We start from the raw sequence: 22362 nt of genomic DNA, 5'->3' as shown, positions 1-22362 counted from the left end.
ATTTAAGGTTTGTGTTTCCTTGTTAATTTTCTGTTTAGTTGATCTATCCATAGGTGTGAGTGGGGTATTAAAGTCTCCCACTATTATTGTGTTACTGTTAATTTTTCCTTTCATACTTGTTAGCATTTGCCTTATATTGAGATGTTCCTATGTTGGGTGCATATGTATTTATGATTGTTATATCTTCTTCTTGGGTTGATCCTTTGATCATTATGTAGTGTCCTTTGTCTCTCTTCACAGCCTTCATTTTAAAGTCTATTTTATCTGATACGAGTATTGCGACTCCTGCTTTCTTTTGGCCTCTCTTTGCGTGAAATATTTTTTTCCAGCCCTTCACTTTCAGTCTGTATGTGTCCCTTGTTTTGAGGTGGGTCTCTTGTAGACAGCATATATAGGGGTCTTGCTTTTGTATCCATTCAGCCCGTCTTTGCCTTTTGGTTGGGGCATTCAGCCCATTTACATTTAAGGTAATTATTGATAGGTATGGTCCCATTGCCATTTACTTTGTTGTTTTGGGTTCACGTTTATACAACCTTTCTGCATTTCCTGTCTAGAGAAGATCCTTTAGCATTTGTTGAAGAGCTGGTTTGGTGGTGCTGAATTCTCTCAGCTTTTGCTTGTCTGTAAAGCTTTTGATTCTCCTTCATATCTGAATGAGATCCTTGCTGGATACAGTAATCTAGGTTGTAGGTTATTCTCTTTCATTACTTTCAGTACGTCCTGCCATTCCCTTCTGGCCTGGAGGGTTTCTATTGATAGATCAGCTGTTATCCTTATGGGGATCCCTTTGTGTGTTATTTGTTGTTTCTCCCTTGCTGCTTTTAATATTTGTTCTTTGTGTTTGATCTTTGTTAATTTGATTAATATGTGTCTTGGGGTGTTTCGCCTTGGGTTTATCCTGTTTGGGACTCTCTGGGCTTCTTGGACTTGGGTGGCTATTTCCTTCCCCATTTTAGGGAAGTTTTCATCTATTATCTCCTCGAGTATTTTCTCATGGCCTTTCTTTTTGTCTTCTTCTTCTGGGACTCCTATGATTCGAATGTTGGGGCGTTTCACATTGTCCCAGAGGTCCCTGAGGTTGTCCTCATTTCTTTTGATCCTTTTTTCTTTTTTCCTCTCTGCTTCATTTATTTCCACCATTTTATCTTCTATCTCACTTATCCTATCTTCTGCTTCCGTTAGTCTACTCTTGGTTCCCTCCAAAGTGTTTTTGATCTCATTCATTGCATTATTCATTTTTAATTGACTCTTTTTTATTTCTTCTAGGTCTTTATTAAACATTTCTTGTATCTTTTCAATCTTTGTCTCCAGGCTATTTATCTGTAACTCCATTTTGTTTTCAAGATTTTGGATCATTTTTATTATCATTATTCTAAATTCTTTTTCAGGTAGATTCCCTATCTCCTCCTCTTTTGTTTGACTTGGTGGGCATTTTTCATGTTCCTTTACCTGTTGGGTATTTCTTTGCCTCTTCATCTTGTTTAGATTGCTGTGTCTGGAGTGGGCTTTCTGTATTCTGGAGGTCTGTGGTTCCTTTTTATTGTGGAGGATTTACCCCGTGGGTGCGGTTAGACGATTGGCTTGTCAAGGTTTCCTGGTTAGGGAAGCTTGCGTCAGTGTTCTGGTGCGTGGAATTTGATTTCTTCTCTTTGGAGAGCAATGGAGTGCCCAGTAATGAGTTTTGAGATGGGTCTATGTGTTAGGTGTGTCCTTGGGCAGCCTGTATGTTGATGTTCACGGCTATGTTCCTGCATTGCTGGAGAATTTGCATGGTATGTCTTGCTCTAAAACTTATTGGCTCTTGGGTGGTGGTTGGTTTCAGTGTAGGTATGGAGGCTTTTGGACAGTCACTTATTACTTAAAGTTCCATGTAGTCAGGAGTTTTCTGGTGTTCTCAGGTTTTGGGCTTAAGTCTCCTGCCTCTGGATTTCAGTTTTATTCTTCCTGTAGTCTCAGGACTTCTCCAACTATACAGTACTGATAAGAAAACTTCTAGGTTAATGGCGAAAAGATTCTCCCCCGTTAGGGACACCCAGAGAGGTTCACAGAGTTACATGAAGAAGAGGAGAGGGAGGAGGGAGATAGAGATGAGCAGGAGGAGAAAAAGGGGGACTGAAGAGGAGAGAGACAGATCTACACAGCTGTCTGTTCCCAGAGTGTTCTCCGTAGCCCAGTCACCTACAAAGATTCACAGAATTGGATTGGGAAGAGAAGGGGAAAGGAGGAAATAGAGGTGTTCTGAGGTAGAAAACAGAGAGTCAAGATTGGGAGAGAATAATCTTCGGTTTAAAAATAGGGCTTCTCTTCTTTTTTTTTTTTTTTGTAAGGTTATAGTGTATTGAAAATGAAAATTAAGGAGTAGTAGAGGAGTACTAGAGGACTTTAAAAGAAATAAGAGAAAAAGAAAAATAGGAAATAGAAGAGAAGAAGGAAAGGAAAAAGAAGAAAAAAAGAAAAAGAAGAAAAAGAAAAAAAAAATTTTTTTTCCCTAATTAAAAAAATCGTAAAAATCTATGGAAATGAAAGTTAAGGAGTAATGGGGGAGTAATAGGGGATTTTAAAGGAAAATAAAAGAGAAAGAATAAAAACGAAAAAAAAATAATAAAAAAGAGAAAAAAGTAAAATTATATCTAGGAGTTTCTCTGGAGCTGTTGTGGTCAGTGTGGGTTCGGCTCAGTTTCAGATAGCTCCTCGTTCCAGGTTATACTTCTCGATATCTACAGGCCCCTTCCGGTGTAGTCGGTGTTTTCTACAGGGATTTTAATCTGTTGCACCAGTCCCTTCTGAGGCGGTTCCCTTTGTTTATTTGGCTTCTGTTTGCCGGTCTCTTCAGAGCCTCATTTCCGCCCTGACACAGGCGGGCGGAGGTGGACTCTTACTCAGGTAGCTAGTTCCGTCGCTCTGCGGGGCAGGGAGGGGCTGGCGCCGCGGGGAGGGGCTGGCGCCGTGGGGACGGGCTGGCGCTGCCGGGAGGGGCCGACGCCGCTTTCTCCGTCTGCGCTGCTCAGGCTCCTGGCTGTTCTATATGGAGCGCGCCCCGCGCTGCGCGAGGTTCCAGCCCTCGGGTGTTCCACAAAAGCGCGGAAGGAAAAGCTGCGCCTGCTCTCTGTGCCTTCCCCGTCAGAGCGGTCCAGGCAGCCAGGGGCTTGGTGGGCGCACTCTCCCCAGGTGTGGCGCGCCCACTCCCTTCCACGGACCCAGTTTCAGTTTCCTCTGGCGCCAGTCGGGTGCCTGCGCCTTCCGCCCTCCGCGTCCCCAGCCCCAGTCCGGCCCGCGCCGGTCGGGTGCCTGTGCCCTGTGTCTCGCCGCGACCTTACCCTCCCCCCTGCCTCCTGCCTACAGCGGGGCTGGGCCGGTCCGCAGCCTGCGAGCTCTTCTCTGGATTGTCTCGGTCTCTTTGTTCTGCGAACGGCCGGCAGTGTGTTCCGGCCGGTTAATTTACTCTCTCTCCTTTGGTCTCCCACAGTTCAAGTTGGCAACTCACAGAAGCTCCCTCCGATTGACCTCAGGGCACTCAGGCCCGGACCCTACTCCAAGCAATGCCGCCTAAGATTCCCTTCCCGGGACGGATCTCCGGCCTTAGCTCTTTTGTCTCACTTTTAATCTTTTATATTTTGTCCTACCTCCTTTCGAAGACAATGGGCTGTTTTTCTGGGCGCCTGATGACCTCAGCTAGCGATCAGAAGTTGTTTTGCGAAGTTTGCTCTGCGTTCAGTTATTCTTTTGATGAATTTGTAGGAGAGAAAGTGGTCTCCCCATCCTACTCCTCCGCCATCTTGGCTCCTCCCCCTAGTGTGAAGTATTTAGTCACACATCTCAGGGACAGGTATGTCATGAAAAGTTGCTTCAGAATCACTTTTTTATTTTTACTTATTTTTTATTGAGGTGTAGTTGATTTACGATGTTGTGTTCATTTCTGCTGTATGGCAGAGTGACCCAGTTATACACATATGTGCATTCTTTTTTGTATTCTTTTCCATGATGGTTTATCCTAGGAGACTGGATATACTTCCCTGTACTGCACAGCAGGACTTTTTAAATGAATTATATCACAACTGGTCTGTGGGAATTCACAATCCAGTGAATACTAAGATTGACTTGGTCACTCCAAAACATTTTTGTCATGCAGATAGCCTCAATTAGCTTGCTCTAGAATCCAAACTTTTCACAGTGGATTATGCCTGCATGTTTCTTTCTCTAACAAAAAAACATGGTCCTGTACCCAAAGGAAATGATGCTGTGTAAGTATTTAAAAATACAAGGCACAAAAGAATGTTTTACTAAAAACTATCTATAGAATGTATGGTTAAAACTAAAACATTTGTAGATTTCTAAGACGGTTGGTGGTCGATTACAGTTACCATCTTATAACCAGGCCCCTTGTAGATTTTTTTGATGGGCACATATTCTTTTGTTCTGTGTAACATCCATTAAAGTCAGTGAAATTGTATGGTTAAGTCAAGGGCAGTTCTGTGAAACACATCCCTTCTGGAACATCAATTAAGGTAACAAGCAAAACACTGAACTAGCTTTTAACTGTTCCTGGGGTTTCACCATGTAAAATTAATGGGGAATACATGAATGTTACGGAGATAGTGGGGAGACCACTCCCTTAGGCAAACCTGTTCAGGAAAGCAAACCACAAGGAACATTCTCCAGCAATTCTTGAGCAGCTGAGTTCTGCCCTGGCTATTAAAAAATGATGTCAATACTGTAAAAATGAGCAAACATCAAAATTGCAACTAGCAAAATGCTCCTCCTGCAGATATATTCTGTTTGTCCGTTAAGGAAAAATCTAGTAAGACTATGAAAAAAAAAAACAAAACATAAACTGGCATCATTTGAATGCTCAAATTGAGGTCATTTTTATTCTAATTAAGATTTGAAAAAGAAGAACTGTTTCTGCATGCTGTTTTTAGGAAAACAACAAGCTGGAGACAGGGACCATCTGTTAGACTGACCATGTAACAAGATGTTAGATTTATTCAGACATAATGATGTGGTTTGCAGTATCAGATATAAGGTCTGGTCCTTCAGATCTGCTGTAATTATCTGTGTGCACTACCCCACTCAAATTATTTAACTCTCTGCTGTAAGATTGGCACTACTGATGAGTACATTCCAACATAGCACTCAGCGTCCACATACACACGCATGCATACAGCTGGAGCAATTGATAGAAGTAATAGTATGTTAGCAAGCAGGTTTATTAGGAAACTTCTTCTGGAGATTTCAGAGACTTAAAGGAGTTCAGCCCTGAGTGAGCACTGACTTTGTTTGTATCTATATTTGTATCTGTATTTGAGGAGCAAGCAAAGTCTGTGAAATTTGTTGGATTCACCTGTTCTCTGTAGCTATCAGATATTTATTTAGCACTCATGTAATTTTGGACCTATGCACTATACCAAAGATATAAAGGCACAGTCATATAAAGATATGTGCTTCAGTCAATCTCCAAAATATATAAGCAGCAATACCAGAAAAACAACCCAGTCAAAAAGTGGGCAGCAGACATAAACAGACATTTCTCCAAAGAAGACATACAGATGGCCAACCGTCACATGAAAAGATGATCAGCATTGCTCATTATTAGAGAAATGCAAATCAAAATTACAATGAAGTATCACCTCACACTGGTCAGAATGGCTGTTGTCAAAAAATCTGCAAGCAATAAATGCTGGAGAAGGTGTGGAGAAAAGAGAACCTCTTGCACTGTTGGTGGGAATGTAAACTAAAACAGCTTCTATGGGGAACAGTATGGAGATTCCTTTAAAAACTAGGAATCAAATTACCGTATGACCCAGCAACCCCACTATTGGGCAGAAAACTATAATTGCATAAATGCATCCCAGTGTTCATAGTAGCACTATTAACGATAACCAGGACATGGAAATAACCTAGATGTCCATCGACAGATGAACGGATAAAGAAACAGTGTTATAAATATACAATGGAATATTACTCAGCCATTAAAAGGAACACATTTGAATCAGTTCTAAAGAGGTGAACGAACCTAAAACCTGTTATATAGAGTGAAGTAAGTCAGAAAAACAAAGTTCATATACTGGTGCATATATAGGGAGTCTAGAAAAATGGTATTGATGAACCTATTTGCAGGGCAGGAATAGAGACACAGACATAGAGAACAGACTTTGAACACAGCAGGGGATGCAGAGGGTAGGAAGGATTGAGACAGAAGCATTGAGACATATACATGACCATATGTAAGATAGATAGCTACTGGGAAGTCGCCATATAACACAGGGAGCCCAACCCCATGCTCTGTGACATCCTAGAGAGGTGGGATGGGTAAGAGGTGGTAGGAAGGTTTAAGACAAAGGGAACATATGTACATTTATGGCTGATTCACACTGTTATATGGCAGAAGCCAACAGAATGTTGTAAAGCAGTTATACTCCAATTAAAAATAGATTTTAAAAAATGACATGTGCCTTAGTATCCAGAAGAAGGATACGGACTTTCCAGGTGATGAGAGTTGCTTGTTTGATTAAACCATAGGATTCAATTGGATTCAAAGGTTAAAGTGAAATATTTCAAAGACTTAGTTTTCTAGTTTCTTACTAAGACAAGTGATGTCTCACACACTGAAAAGGTGTTTTGGTGACGAAGGTACAGTTTGGTGCAAAATTGCTAAAGGATATTAAGTTTTAAAATGCCACCGTACCTTCCATAGGCTCCCATAGGTGGAAGGGTTGGGAACTTCTGCTTTGGCATTTATGAAATCAACCAGTGTAAAACAATTACATGTATTAACTGTGTTATTGGAAAGAGAAAGGAGTGATAAACGTAGTTCTATTTTCCGTTCCTCCTTGGGATACAAAAACAACAGCAAACAGGCCTTTAGGGAACCATTTCTAATTTTTAAAACTATGGCTTTTGAAAGAATTTTCACTCTTCCTGCTTTCAAACACCAATACAGTAAGACTAAAAATGCAGCAAAACACAAAAGGCAAATAGTAAAAATGGAGGAAGGTTATTGATATATTATAAAAGAATGAATAAAAAGCCTAAACCGTAAAAGAAGTTATGTAATTAAACACAGATCTTAATTTCTAGTCTCTGTCAAAGTATAGCAGATAGGATGATGAGTTGCAGATTTTGTTGTTGTTGTATAGATAATGTGGGCTTCTCAGGTGGTAAAAAATCTGCCTGTCAGTGCAGGAGACACAGAAGATGGTTTGATCTCTGGGTCAGGAAGAGCCCCTGGAGTAGGAAATGGCAACCCACTCTAGTAATCTTGCCTGGGAAATCCCATGGACAGAGGAGCCTGGCAGGCTACAGTCCATGGTGTTGCAAAGAGTTGGCCATGACTGAATGCATACTCACCTAATTAACACACAGTATTACACAACTTTCAGTGTATAGCACAGTGATCCACAGTTTTTAAAGGTTTCACTTCATTCATAGTCTTTATGAAATATTGGCTTGATTCCCTGTTGTACCTTACCTATTTTATACATAGTAGACTGTGCCTCTTACTCCCCTAACCGTATCCTGCCCCTCCTCATTTCCCTCTCCCCACTGGTAATCACTAGTTTATTCTCTATATCTGTGAATCTGCTTCTTTTTGTGTTATGTTCACTAATTTGTGGGGTTTTTTTTTTAGATTCCACATTTAAATTGTATCATATAATGTATTTTCTCCTCTCTTTTATATATTTCACTAAGCATAATACCTTCCAGGTCCATGGTTGGCTGTTGCAGATGGCCAAACTTCATTCTTTTTTATGGCTGAGTAGTGTTTCATTGTGTAAATACATAGCACATCTTCTTTATTCACTCGTCTGTGGATGGACACTTAAATTGCTTCCATATCTTGACTATTGTAAATAGTGCCTCTGTGAACATTAGGGTGGGTGTTTCTTTTCAAATCAATGTTTTCATTTTCTTCAGATATATACACCCAGGGATGGAATTGCCAGGTCTTGTGGTAGTTCTGTTTTTAGCTTTTTGAGAAACCTCTGTACTGTCTTCCACTGTGGCTGCACCAATTTCTATTCCCACCAACAGTGTACCAGGGTTCCCATTTTTCCACATCCTCACCAACATTTGTTATTTGTGGTCTTTTTATGATAGCCATTCTGACAGGTATAAGGTGATATCTCATTGTAGTTTTAATTTGCATTTCTCTGATGATTAACAGTGCTGAACATCTTTTCTTGTACGTGATGGCCTGATGGTCTCCTTTGGAAAAATGTTTATTCGGGTCTTCTGCCCATTTTTTAATTGTGTTGTTTGTTTTTGATATTGAGTTATAGAAACTATTTATGTATTTTGGACATTAACCCCTTATAAGTCATAATTTGCAGATATCCTCTTTTTTAATTAAAATTTTTAATTGTGATAAAATACTTGTAATGTACAGTTTATTATCTTAACCATTTTTAACTGTATAGTTCAATAATGTTAAATACATTGACACATTGTTATATAAACAAGTCCCTCCTCCCCGCTATTCCCAGCCCTGGTAACAACCATTCTACTTCCTATCTCTTTGAATTTGACTACTCTAGGTACCTCAGAGAAGTGGACTCATATGATATTTGTCTTTTTGTGACTGCCTTATTTCACTTTGCGTGATGCAATCGAGTTTCATCCTTGTTATAGCACATGTCAGAATATCCTTCCTTTTTAAGGCTAAATAATACTTCAACATATGTATGTAGCACACTTTATCATTCATCTGTCGATGCACATTGGATTGCTTCCACTTTCTGGGTATTTTCAGTAGTACTGTTATGAACATGGGTGTACCAGTATCTCTTCAAGACCCTGCTGTCAATTCTTGCAGAGATTCTGTAAGTTGAAGTTAGCTTGCATTCTCCTTGTAGATGGTCACAGCATGAAGAATATCTGTAGCTGTTCAGGCTGATACTTAGAGCTTCTGAGTCCTGTGGTACCTGTAGCCGGGAGTATTTTGTGGTTTGAGCTTTTCAGTTGTCTGTTTCTATCAGAGCAGAACATGATTCCAGAAATGTATTTAGTTGGCACAATAATTTCCTAAGTCAGCTGTGTCCAATATGGACCTCCAGATAATTGAATAAGATTTTCAAGCACATCTTTAGTAATATTTTAGTAGGCCAGTACTTGAATACCAAAACAAGAGTGTTCCTTCTGACAGCCATTGGACAATAGGTTAAATGGGCTATTCTCATAATGTGAAATAGGGCAAAACTGTTACCATATAATAATGGCAAATCACATGGATCCCGTAGACACAAAGTTGTTCACATCATTTAGCCACTAAGTTAAAAGCAGGCAACTACCATGCAGATCATTTAAATTGTGAAGCCCTTCCCACTCTGAGTTAAATGGGCCTTTTTCTAAATCCCACTCCTTTTTAAAGTATGTATTTACTTATGTACTTACCTGGCTGCACCGGGTCCTGCTTGTGGCACATGAGCTCTTCCGCTGTGGCACGCAGACCCCTCTCCAGTTGCAGCGTGCAGGCTCGGTAGTTGTGGCATGAGAGCTTAGTTGCTCTGATGTATGTGGGATCTTAGTTCATTGACCAGGGATTGAACCCAAGTCGCCTGCATTGGAAGGTGGATTCTTCACCGCTGGACCAGTAGAGAAGGCCCTCTAATTCCCACTTTTATTATGAGAGTAAATTCGATATCCTACTCAAAATTCTTTCAAAAGTCAGAAAAAAATGTATTTTCTAATTCGTTGATTCTTCACTTTTGTTCCAAGTAAATCAAGTTTAGAGACATTAGGTTATTTTAATATAATATAAAACTATTTCCAAATGATCATATGATTTCAGTTTAGTGTAATAGATATCCTAAGAAAGGACCAGATAAAGTTATAGCTGTGAATAAAAGTGGTTTCCTAGTTTGAGAAAATGATAAGACAGTTGAAATGTTTCTTTCTCTTTCTCTCTCTTTTTTAAGATTTTCTTTGAGAATATTTTAGAACTGTCTTTCTCATGGATTTAAGCCTAAGGTCTTTGAATTGGAGCTGGGTCTCTGTGACCATTTTGTTCTTGTGTTTATTTAAAATTAGAGTTTGTGCTATTCCTACAAATGAGACAATGTTTATAAACGGATGTTGTATCCACATTTAGAAGTAGAAACCAATGACTATCAGTTATTCAGGTCCGATGTTCACCTTAATACAGGGATATTTCCTACATCAAAAGTCTCCTACTGGCTCTATATTAGCCCCACTGTTCACAGGTAACTTTTGCATTTACTTTTATTTTTTGTACATATCTATATATATTTCATCTCTTTCCCAAAGTAATCTGTATATTATTATTACCTTTTTTTTAAAATTCAAAATGAGGTAAGACTATCTAATGAATAAAAGCAGGTAGCAGAGAAAATTTTTGTGACATTGCAAAATTAATCCCCATATCATGCTGAAAAGATTGTCCTTGTTTCAACTTCTTTGGATGTATGTTAAATTTCTGTGCATTTAATCTAATCGTGCAAAAAATGATGTGATGTAAAATGTGTTTTTAAGATGGCCTATTTTCTTGAAATTTCAAGCTATATTGAGTACACAGTACTCTTCATTTAGAGAACTCAATTTCATGCAGTGGCAGCGGCAGTGGAATTGGAAAAACACAAAATCTTACCGCATAATGGGGAGCAAAATATAAACAAGTGAGCAAATGTAACAGCAAAAACATTTGAGGTACCAAATACCTCTTTATAGTTGCAAAGAGACACTCTGAAGGAGAGAGCTGTAAATGACTGAGCCAGCAGCATGGATAGAGGAAAAAGCATGAGGGATTTTTCCCCCTTTTCATTTATGTATGGCTGCCCTGGGTCTTCATTGCTGCGTGCAGACTTTCTCTAGGTGTGACGGATGGGGACGACTCTGCTTGTGGTTCCAGGGCTTCTCACTGTGGCGGCTTCTCTTACTGCAGAGCGTGGGCTCAGCGGTTGTGGCCCTCAGGCTTAGTTGGGGAGCCGTGTTTCTGATGGAGGTCGTTGAAACTGTCAGCCATCAGAGTCTCTGTTTGGAAATGAGAGTGAAGAAGAGTGAGGTCATTGAGACTGGGATGTTAACTTGGGGAAAAACACCTTCAGGTGGTCCTTCTGAGTCAGGAGCCTAAAAGTAATCCAGTTCCCACCATCTCACGGCATGGACTTGAACAGAGTGGAGATGATACATCTGTTCAGGAGCCTAAAAGTAATCCAGTTCCCACCATCTCACGGCATGGACTTGAACAGAGTGGAGATGATACATCTGTCAGAAAAGAGTTCGTCTCTTGGAGATCTATTTTAAGAACATTCTAGCCTCCTCGGGGCTTCCCTTGTGGCTCTGCTGGTCAGGAATCCGCCTGCAGTGCCCGAGACGTGGGTTTGATCCCAGGGTTGGAAAGATCCCCTGGAGAAGGGAAAGGCTACTAATTCTGGTATGCTAGCATAGAGAATTCCATGGACTGTATAGTCCATGGGGTCGCAAAGAGTCAAACACGACTGAGCGACTTTGATTTCACTTCATTAGCCTCTTCAAGTTGTCTCTTGATGAACACTGTTCATAATCTAGTATCATTTTGGCTTTATCTCTCATTCCAGTCACTGCTGTGGTGACCAGTTCAGTACAGATTTCCAGCAGTTTCATGGATACAACTCTTAAGAGAATGCTATGGTCTTCACTGCATATCTTTTCCACTGCTGCATCATGGGAGGGTCCTTCAGGAATTGCTTGGCTCCCATGCAGAGGCCTGTGTTTTGAAGAAAAAAACCTGGGTTTAAGTCCAAGGCTCCACTGTGTCCCTAAATTATGTCTTTGTCACAAGCATGAGAATGAGTCTGCACAAGGCATTATGAGAACTAACAAAATTGTGGTATGGTAGGCACTCCATAGGTGATAGCTCTGAAAACGGTGGGGATTATTCAGGTAATAATGCCTCAAGAAAGAGTTAGAGAGATGCTTTTCCCATCCAAGTGACAAAAAAGTACTTTTTTGGGGTGTGTTGTTACACATTAACATTCTAATCTGTTTCTCAAGTAGAATCTGAGGTCTCTCTGTAAGCAACCTTTAATCTGTGTGTGGACGTTTTGCTAACACATCTGATAACAGAAACACTTTGACATGAGACGTTTCTTCCTCATGTTCTACCCTGGGCAAGTCACATCTGCTTTCTTGAAAATCTGCATACTCTCTGGTCTTTCTCCTGATTTATTTACCATGCTGTGAATAGAAATAATAACAAGAATGCAGTCTTATTTTCCTGAAAAGTAATTTTAAGAACTTGATTCTTTCTTGGTCTGTTTTAACCAAAATGATCATTGGTCTCTCAAGAAGCATTTTGTTCTCCCCATGACATCAACAGCAAAAGCTAACATTCATAGAGAGCTTTATAATTTAAGAACTTCCATACAGTTGGTCCCTACATCTCTGCACAGTGGTATTTAGTGTTAATTCCCAGTTTTACATATGATAAGCCTAGGTCTCAGAAGTGACATGATGCCAGGCTCACAAAACCAGCACATTCAGGGGCCCATGGGCCATGCATTCCTACCCCCTACTGGGGCAAAGCCACGGATGTCTGTTCTGCCTCCAGCGCAGGGAAGCTGAAGGGATCAGGTGCTTAGGAGTGCACTTTTTAAACTGCATGTCATCAAATGTGTGTTGTATTATATTCCACAGACATCCAGATTTGCTATCCGCTTCACCCCGTTTTACAACCGATATCTCTCCTTTTGTTCTTAGAAGCTTTTCAAGAACTTAACAAAAGCCGTATCTAGTTCATTAGCCACTTGATCTTTCTGTGAATTTTCAGTGTTACCTTTCTCTAATCATCACTATCACATCTGCGTGTCTGTCATTCATTTGATTGTCTTCGCTTGTCCTCTTTCCTTTTGACTTTGCTTCTCTCTCATTCATTCATGAAACACTTTTGCGTAAAGATGGACACAGGGCACTTGCTTATCAGACTCTATTTGACCTTCATAAAGGTCAATCAGACATGGATCTTGCCTTTAAGAAGCTTAAAGTTAGCAATTGGAATGGTGAAAGTGAACCGAGCCTTTTTCCCCCCTGTGAACACATAGAAATTTTGTATTTTAAAAGATCTTAAGTATATAACCAACCTCAAAAGAAAAAAAAAAAAAAACACAGGTGTAAGAACAGAGCATTCACAGCCAGAGTAGTTCAACTTGGAGTTAAAGCTAGCTACACATAGCCCTCAGATTGTTGGATGTAGAAAAACGCCGTAGGGATGGGTGTTAGAAGACAAACAGGAGCAGGACAGGAGAATGTAGACTCCAGCAAGACTGGGCCTGAAATGGAGCCCCCAGGCTCTGAAAAGATTTCACTGTCTACTAACACGGACAGTAAACCCAGCAAGCCAGCCAGCCCAGGGACGTGGCAAGGAAGCTGAAAGAAATAAGAACCACAAGCCTGCATCACATCAAGTGTGGAGTCTAAATTTAAACTACATGAGTCTTGCAAAAAGCAATTAAGCTGAAAATTTAGCATCAAAACTGGTCCAGATCAAGTGAAATGCTTGTACCCCTGATAGCTATAAATGCTAAAACTTCCTGTAGAGTCCCTCCCACAAGACAGTGCCCTGGGGTTCACCTAGAAAACAGTATATGCCTAAATAATAAAACATGCTGGACAGGCTTATGAGCATCCCCCCAAAAATGAATTTAAAACATTTTAAACCAACTATAAAATAAACATGTTGAAAGTAGTTAGAGATGTAATAGATAAGGTATAATTTAGAGAAAGGAGATATAATAACCATAAAGTAAGAAGTATCTCATGGAAAATAACAGAAATGTTTGAGGAAAAACTAAATCAAGCATTTCTAGGCACCTGGCATGCCATTTCCAAAGGAGGAAATGGCAATGTGCTCGAATATTCTTGCCTGGGAGATCCCATGGACTGAGGAGCCTGGGAGGCTCCAGTCCGTGGGGTTGCAAAGAGTCAGACACAATTCAGCAAGCAAGCACAAGACATGAAAAACATTAAAATCAAAACACTATAGACATTAAACAGATTACATAGAAAAAAAAATATTAGAAAAATAGATGAGAAAATCACCTAGAATGCCATGTGGGTGTGCGTGCTAAATCGCTTCAGTCATATCTGACTCTTTGTGACCCTTTGGTCCATAGCCCACCAGGCTCCTCTGCCCATTGGACTCTCCAGGCAAGAATACTTGAGTGGGTTGCCATGCCCTCCTCCAGGGGATCTCCCCGACCCAAGGGTCAAACCCACATCTCTTTTGTGTCCTGCATTGGCAGGCGGGTTCTCTACCACTGAGCCACCTGGGACACAGTATGAAGAGATGAGAAGATAGGAAATAGGAAACGGTGGTTAATGCAGAAGATTCAATGAAAAGGTCTAACCCACTAGTAGGAGTTCAAAAAGGAAAAATAGGTGGGCTGGGGGTGGTATTTGAAGAAATAATGTCTAAGAACATTTCAGAACTGAAGAAATAACTGCATCTTCAAATCAAATAAGGACACCAAATCCTGAGCACGAGGAGTAAAAATAAGTGTATACTTCAGTTCCTCATATTGAAACTGCAGGCATCAAAAATAAACAGAGCAAGTTTTTATTAAGCTACCGAGAGAAAGTACTAGTTCTCTACCTATAAGAGAAAGACAATTAGACTGACAAGATATTTCCCAAAAGTGGTGGTGAAGATCCAGGTGTAGTGGAATACTATCTTCAAAGTACTGAAGGAGGTTGCCTGTCACACTAGAAATCTATAACGTGTTAAACTATCATTCCAGAATGCAGGTGAAATAAAAACACTTTCAGGCATGGCAAGACTGAAAGATTTCAACATTCAGTGACTGACTGCTGCAGAATTTTAATTATATATGTATATATATTCTTCAATAAGAAATTGAACCCAGTAGTAAGGAGTGAAGTGCAGTTAACATTGGTGATCAAAGAAATACATTTATAACTCTAAACAGACATGAGGTGTGGATGTTAAGAGAGAGAGAGACCTCAGCAGTAATTTGAAAACAAGTGGAAGTTTAAATACTAAAGAACAATACCGTGAAAATGGGAAGCAGTAGACCAAAGATAAAGTACTCTACATTTTTTCTGTTCCTCGTGGAAAAGCTGTTGATTAACTTTAGATTTTTAAATATGCAAGTTCATAAGTTAAGAGTAAAAATAGAATGTGAACCTTCTAAATCCAGTAGATGAGCAAAGAGATTTTTTTTTTAAGCTGGACCCATTTAATAAAAGGAAACAAAGTAGAAGGAAAGGAGGAGAGGAAGTTAAAATGGTAGGAAAAACTTCCAAATAAATTAATAATCATGATAAATGAAAACAGATTAAACCAAGCTATTGTAATACAGAGACTCTCAGACTTTTAAAATTAAGCTTTTTGCTGTTTATAAGCAACATGTGTGAAATATAATTATGTGGGAACTTTGTAAACAAGGGATTTTTTTTAAAGGGCATTCCAGGCAAATTCTTTTTTTTTTCCCCTTTGACTGCATCACATGGCTTATGGAATCCTAGTTCCCTGACCAGGGATGGAGCCTGGGCCCTCACAGTGAGAGCGCAGAGTCCTTACCACTGGACCACTAGAGAAGTCTAATTCTAAAGGCTTTAGATTTCTTTAGGCTAATTCTAAAGAGAGAGTGAAAGAAAGAGACAGGAAGGAAGAGAGGGAGGGAATAAGGAAGAAACAATATTAATATCAGACGGAAATTATAGGGCAAAAAAATTATGAATAAAGATGGTAATTGGTGATAGAAGGAGAGAAAAGCTGAAAGTATTTAAAGATATGAAAAGACAAATAGCAAAAGAAGAAACCCAAATGGTCAGAAAACATTTGAAAAATGTTCAGCCTGCTGGTGATCATGACCATGCAAATAAAGGCAATAGTGGGGCTAACCTTTCAGCCCTCATCAAGTAGCAAAAACAATTCAAACGGGTTAATGATGAGTGTTGGCCGGACTTGGAACAAAAGGACATCTCATCTCCTCCTGGTTGGATGAAAGCAGCAGCTGTGCGCACATCCATGACTCAGCAGTTCTATTTTCGTCCTATAGCCTAGAGAAACACCCAAGGATGTCCCTGGGGCCTCATCTGTGATAGCCATAAAGCGGAAGCAACCCCGGTGTCCTTCCGGAGTGGAGAGGATTAGTAAACTGTGGTGTGTTCAGACAAATGAAAGGCGCTGCAGAAAAAATGACTTCACTTGGAGTTACCTGTATTAAAACAGATACATCGCAGAATCACAATAGTGAATAAAAATAAGTTGCAGAAGGATGTGCATTTCTAATTTCAAATTTACATAAAACAAAGTAGTACTGGGTGCTGTTTTTCTGAATACATACATGTGTATTAAGTATACATATCTGAGAGGAAATGGGAATCTCCCAAGGTGGGTGGCTCCCTTCTTGAATGAGGAAGATGGATAGGGACAAGGAGGGAGGCAAAGCAGGACTTAACTAGGCTGTGTTCACTTCTTAAAGATCTGAAGTAAGTATGGCAAAGATGTTAGCATATATTTGCATTCTTAATTCTTCATGGTGGATCCATAGTCTCCCGCTATTTGTGTGTGTGTGTGTGTGTGTGTGTTTGAGTTTGGATGTGTGTGCAGGTATTTTGAAAATATTTCCTTAATTAGAAATAGCTCCTCGAAAGACAAATACCAAGTGATATCACTTATATACGGGATCTAAAATATGACATAAGTGAACCTATCTATGAAACAAAAACAGACACATAGATATAGAGAATAGACTTGTAGCTGCCAAGGCGGGTGGGTGGGGAAGGATTGGAAGTTTGGGATTAGCAGATGCAAAGCATTATATATAGAATGGATAAACCACAAGGTCCTACTGCGTTCCATATCCCACAATGAACCACAATGAAAAAGAAAGTGTGTGTGTGTATATATATAACTGAATCACTTTGCTGTAGAGCAGAAATTTCAGCATTGTAAATCAACTATACTTCAATTAAAAAGTAAATGTAGGGATTTCCCTGGCAGTCCAGTGGTTAAGACTTTGTGCTCCCAATGCAAAGGTCACAGGGTTGATCCCTAGTAGGGGAAATAAGATCCAACATGTTGCATTTTTTATATAAATTTTAAAATTTTAAATTAAATTTAAAATTTTGTAAATTAAAAAAATTTTTATTTTAATTTTTAATGGCAAAAATACCTCCCAGCTTATTACAGGGATAGAAAAACACATAACAGTAATACCAAGAAAAATGCTCTGTGTTCTATGATGAGTTTTTTACAAGTGGCTTTGAGACTTGAGAAAAGAGAGAATTTTGCCATTGGAACCCAAGAGTGCATCCTGGAAGAGGTACCCAGGTTGGTTTTGCCACAGACACTCGCCTGCATTCCATCACTCATAGACATGGATCAGTCATCGTCAGCTCCTCTGTGTCTGTGGCCTGAGTCAGCAGACCTGTTTCTCTCTAGTCGTCTCTTTTTCACTCATTTCTTTCTGGTCATCATAACTTGGTACTTACCCAGGGCCTCCCGGGAGATTTATCACTTTGAGGAAGAACATCTGAACAGTTAAACGATGCCTGCCTGCCTTCTCACAGAAAGAGATAATCATGACTTCTGTTGTAATATCTTGTGGATTTTTATGGAAGCACTTGGGTTTTGGCATAGAGATTGGCTCTGTTGGTTGGTTGAATGGACATGTGTATGTTTCACACAGATTCCCAAATCATCTTCTTCTGTACCAGAGAGATTCCATTTGAGGAATCTTTTTAAATGTTGTCTGATTTCCCTTTACTTTTCAAAATTCACTTTCTCTTTCCTTCTTTAAGTCTTTATTGGATTTGTTACAGGATTGCTTCTGTTTTATGTTTTGGTTTTTTGGCCACAAGGCATGTGGGACCTTAGCTTTCTGACCAGGAATTTTACCCACATCCACTGCATTGGAACGTGAAGTCTTAACCACTGAACTTCCAGGGAAGTGCCTGGTTTTTCTTTTTAAATGTGTTGCTGCAAAGCATTATCAGGCACATTTCACGACCTCTATGGGAGGGTAACGGAGGTCCATGTGGAAGTAAGACTGGTTATCGTTGTCGTGTGTCCATAGCATCTAACACAGTTCTTCCACACAGTAAGTGCTTGGAATCTCTGGGCTTCACCCCACGTCACAGCAGCTTCTCCACTCCATGGATGATCTCAGGATCGCACACAGCACCATCACACGTTATCACTCTTGATGTAAAGTGGAATCATGGCATGCTTTGAAAAAGGTTGGTTTCGGTGCTTCTGACATTCTCCCAGGGGACGAATAAACAGCCTGGCTAGGTTGGTCAAGAGGCAATTTACCAGTCACCGTGCTAGGCAGCTGATTTCTCTTGCAAATACATGTCTGCTCCGCATTAAAGCCAAAGGCATAACTCAGACTCAGATTTCTCCATGGGCTCCCTGGGGCTGCTGGTCTGGGTCTGGTCTTGGGCCTTCCATTCTCAGACATCTTTGCTTTTCCTTGCAGAGAGAAGATGCACCAGTCTGCCATGTATGAGCTCTGCCAGGGGATGCACCAGATCAGCCTTCAGTTCGTCCGGCTGCAGCTCACCTTCGAGGAATACACCGTAATGAAAGTGTTGCTGCTGCTGAGCACAAGTAAATTGATGTCCAACCGGCCCTTTTTTACACTGTCACATCATCTTCCCTTTAGGAGACTAGTCTCCTCCTAGGGCCAGGTAGTCAGTATATTAAAAAAAAAAAAACAAACACACAGTAAGAGGAGGTGAGCAGAGTGCTTTGGTGCAGGATGACTTAAGTTACTTGCAGAGTTAGAAGCCTTGGGTGGTGCCCCTGCCTTGATCCCTTCATCCGTCCGGCCACTGAGGATCCGTGAAGTGTCCGTTACATGTATGGTGGGACTGGGCAGCTCAGGACCTACCAGAATGAATGAGGTGCAGCCTCAACCCTCGGGGAGTTTTTGTTTTTGCTGTTCAGTTGCTGAGTCACGTCCGATTCTTTGCGACCTCGTGAACTGCAGCACGCCAGTCTTCCCTGTCCTTCACTATCTCCCGTAAGATAAATTCAAGGTTATTTTAATACCCTGTGGAAAGTGATTGTCTGCCATGATAAAAACTGTCCTGGGGGCTCAGAGGAGGGAAGCACATGCTCACTTCTTGGCATCAGAGGATTCTTGATGAAGCTTCATCTCAAGAGAGCTTTTTGCCAAGGTGAGGGATTGAGTCCGAGGCATGAGCTGATCTTCCTGCTGGGGAGCATGAGAGAGCATGGTGGGGTGGGAAGCAGTCCTACATAATAGTGCTTAGCTCTGGGGAGTTGTTTTGCCTGTTTATGATTTTCATTTTTTATCTCATTTATGTATCCACTAATTTTTCAAGGCATATTAGGTACTATTGGATTGGGGAGGCATGGTTGCCCTGTAGATTGAACCAGAAGATTCCCACCTGTTGAAGACATCTGATGTCTATTAGGCAAGCAGGGGAGTGTGGTCCAGAAGGCTCTGAGCAGTGGGCTGACATGGCCACAGGGGTCCTTCATGGCTTCATGAAGAGTGTCTGGCAGTAGATAGACTGGAGGAAAGGGAATGGGATGAAGAGAGACTGAGGCCAAGTCAGACAGAGATTGGAGCCAGACTGGAAGCCCAGAGGCCTGTTGTGAGGCTGCTGAAATAACAGCCTGAATAATGGTGCATTCTTGCCTGGGAAATCCCATGGACAGAGGAGTCTGGCGGGCTATGGTCCACGGGGTCACGAAGAGTCAGACATGATTGAGTGACTGACTACACTTTCACTTTCTTAATGGTGGTGGGTAGCTTGCTGACAGCACCAGATGCATTCAAGACACACTGCAGAGTCAGCCTTGACGAGAAGGGGGACGCAAAATGGTCTGGATCAGAAATAACCTGGGTTTTGAGGGCAGAGATATTTGTGAGGTGGTAGTGATACTATGAAGAGAAGTACATTCGTGTTGGGATTGGAGCAGATTTTATGGAGTGTAAAATGACTTCTCCAGGTGGCTGAGGGATAAAGAACCCACTTGCCAATGCAGGAGATACAGGAGATGTGAGTTCCATCCCTGGGTCAGGAAGATCCCCTGGAGGATGTTATGGCAACCCACTCCAGTGTTCTTGCCTGGAGAATCTGATGGACAGAGGAGCCTGGCTGGCTTCAGTCCATGGGGTCGCAGAGTCGGACACGACTGAGCGTGCATAGCCTCAGAGAGGGGCCTGAAAAGGGGGAAACTGGGGGACTAGAACTCAGGAAACAAATTTGGGTATTGAGATATAAGCTTGACATGATCCTTGCAGAACAGGAAAGTACAATGGCAAGTGGGGGTGCCGAGCCACAGGAAGAAGAGGGAAGATCCGCTGAGGTGCTTGAAAGGAGGATGGCACGCTGAGGGACAGGCAGGACCATCAGGGAGCCAGAGGAGTGGCCAAGAGTTCAAGGCTTCCCGGGGGCGTGATCATGGCACAGCTTCCCGTGGAAGCCAAGCATGCTGACAGAAGCCTACTGGGGTTGACCATTCGGCATCAGGCAGGTGCCAGACGGCTGGGGACTTGCAGATTGATGGGATGCTGCTTTGGGCGTCTGGAACCAAGCATGGGAGGAAAGAACTCGATGGTAGAAGGAGCCAGGAGAGACGAGGGAGGCAGGATTAGCCTTGGCAAGGGTGCTAAACGCTTCTTCCCCAGACAACGGCACAAGCCTTTCCAAACAAAGGGGAAGGAGTTTGAGGAAGCTCTCATCAGACGAGGGTGAGTCTGGGATGATGGCAGGAGACAGGATAGAGAGGAAATCTCAGAACTGAGTGCTGGGACCCCTGAAGAAATGGAGAAATGTCCTGGGTGCCAGGACACCAGGGTGAGTGGCGCTGACTTCAAAGGAGCAAAGGCTGTCGAATGACCCCCTGGAAGCTGAAAATAGCGTCTAAGTCATGCCCAGCGCTCCCGTTGGCCCAGGAATCAGTGGCTTGGGTGAAGGGTTTTCAGTGGAGCCATTTGGAAGTGAGTGGCATGAGCAGCCAAGCATTGAGGATAGAATGGATAAGAAAAGATGATGGTCCCAGCACGGAGGGATTGGGTCTGGGGAACAGTGAAGCCTGTACCAGATAGAACAGGAAGGGGGGAGCCAGGGGCCGATTGGATCAATATCTGCTCTACACACATTAGCGTCTCTCAGTTCCCAGAGTTTTTCTACCTATTGCCTAATTTAACGCTGCAAGATTGGTAGCTTGTCTAAAGTGGACAAGACAGAGGCAAGCAGGTGTGAACTTGTGCAGCCTCCTTGGTGAATTAGGACTCAGACCCAGGGCTTTGGCCTTCCCTTCCAGCCGGATGCATGGGTGGAAAGCAGGCTGGCAGCAGGGGACAGCCGCAGGGAGAGGGGAGGGTGAGCCGGCTGGGCTGGACTCCAGCAGCCTGGGAGGGCGGTGGGGTCAGCGAGTCTCAGCTGTGTTTCGCTTGGCCGGCAGGGCTTTTCAGGTTACTTTCGGCCTTTTGTCGTGTTTGATCTTCATGGACTTTGATTGCACAGGGCAGCCCATGCTTGCCCTAGCTTACCGCAGGCCGCACCACTCCTCAGAACCCGCCTTCCTCACTATACGCTCAGCCCACATTCAGGAGCTTGTGTTTGCAATCCTTCGTCCACAGGCTCGGTAGAACCAGGCTCTTCTCCCTGCTCTGCTGTTCTTCAAGGTGTCTGAGGCTCCCTACTTATCCTTTCTAGAACATAACTTGGGAAATGTACTTTTAGTTCCCCGCCCAGGGATTGAACCTGTGCCCTCAGCTGTGAAAGCCCAGAGTCCTAACCTCTGGACTGCCCGGGAATTCCCTGGAAATGTACTCTTTAAATTCAGCAACAGTGATTTTAGTCCCCTTTCCAAGCTATATCATTAACCATTAGAAGAAATTTATAAAAAGAAAAAAGGAAAAAAATATATCAGATGGGTGATAGAATTTAAATTTTTTTCTAAAAATGTACATGATAATAATCCTTTACAAACATCGGCCACTCAGTTGTTATTGGTGTCTTGTCCTTTTACATCCATTTAATCAGTCAACCTTACAATCAATTCTGATATCATTTAGCTCCCCAAATTAATTTATTAGGTTCCAGGTAATTGAGTACATTCAAGGCTGATTTTTGTTGATGCAGAAAAAGCAAAATAAGAAACCAGAACAGAAGTAAAGAACTGTATAAATCATGAAAACTTGAGGCTTTAGTAAGCTTATTTTGCTAATCTGTGATAGAATGTATGAAAATTTTTTCTTATTTAGAAGGTTACATTATACACCTGATGTCCAGTGTATGAGGAAAGTTAAGCTGTGACATCAAGAAGATCATGTTCTTTTTGCTCACACAGGAAAGCAAACCAGCTTCCCACCCAGCTGTCTCTTTGCTCTTCTCCAGCCCATAGACTCTGGATGA

The 22362-nt window shown here is 41.7% G+C and overlaps 1 protein-coding gene across 5 annotated transcripts in view; it reads left to right on the top strand.

Annotated features, from left to right (window-relative positions):
* The window catches only part of NR3C2 (nuclear receptor subfamily 3 group C member 2), a 433599-nt gene that overhangs the window by 359358 nt on the left and 51879 nt on the right, over positions 1–22362 (top strand). For all 5 annotated transcript variants that reach the window (XM_043902575.1, XM_043902574.1, XM_043902577.1 and 2 more), the window contains one exon: positions 18441–18571. In XM_043902575.1, the coding sequence (XP_043758510.1) occupies positions 18441–18571 (131 nt within the window). The remainder of the gene's footprint in view (positions 1–18440; positions 18572–22362) is intronic.

The sequence above is a fragment of the Cervus elaphus genome, chromosome 5 (genome assembly GCF_910594005.1).
Source record: "Cervus elaphus chromosome 5, mCerEla1.1, whole genome shotgun sequence".
Classification (NCBI taxonomy): domain Eukaryota; kingdom Metazoa; phylum Chordata; class Mammalia; order Artiodactyla; family Cervidae; genus Cervus; species Cervus elaphus.
Note: the sequence above shows the minus strand (reverse complement) of the source record. Positions and strands in the feature narration are given on the sequence as shown.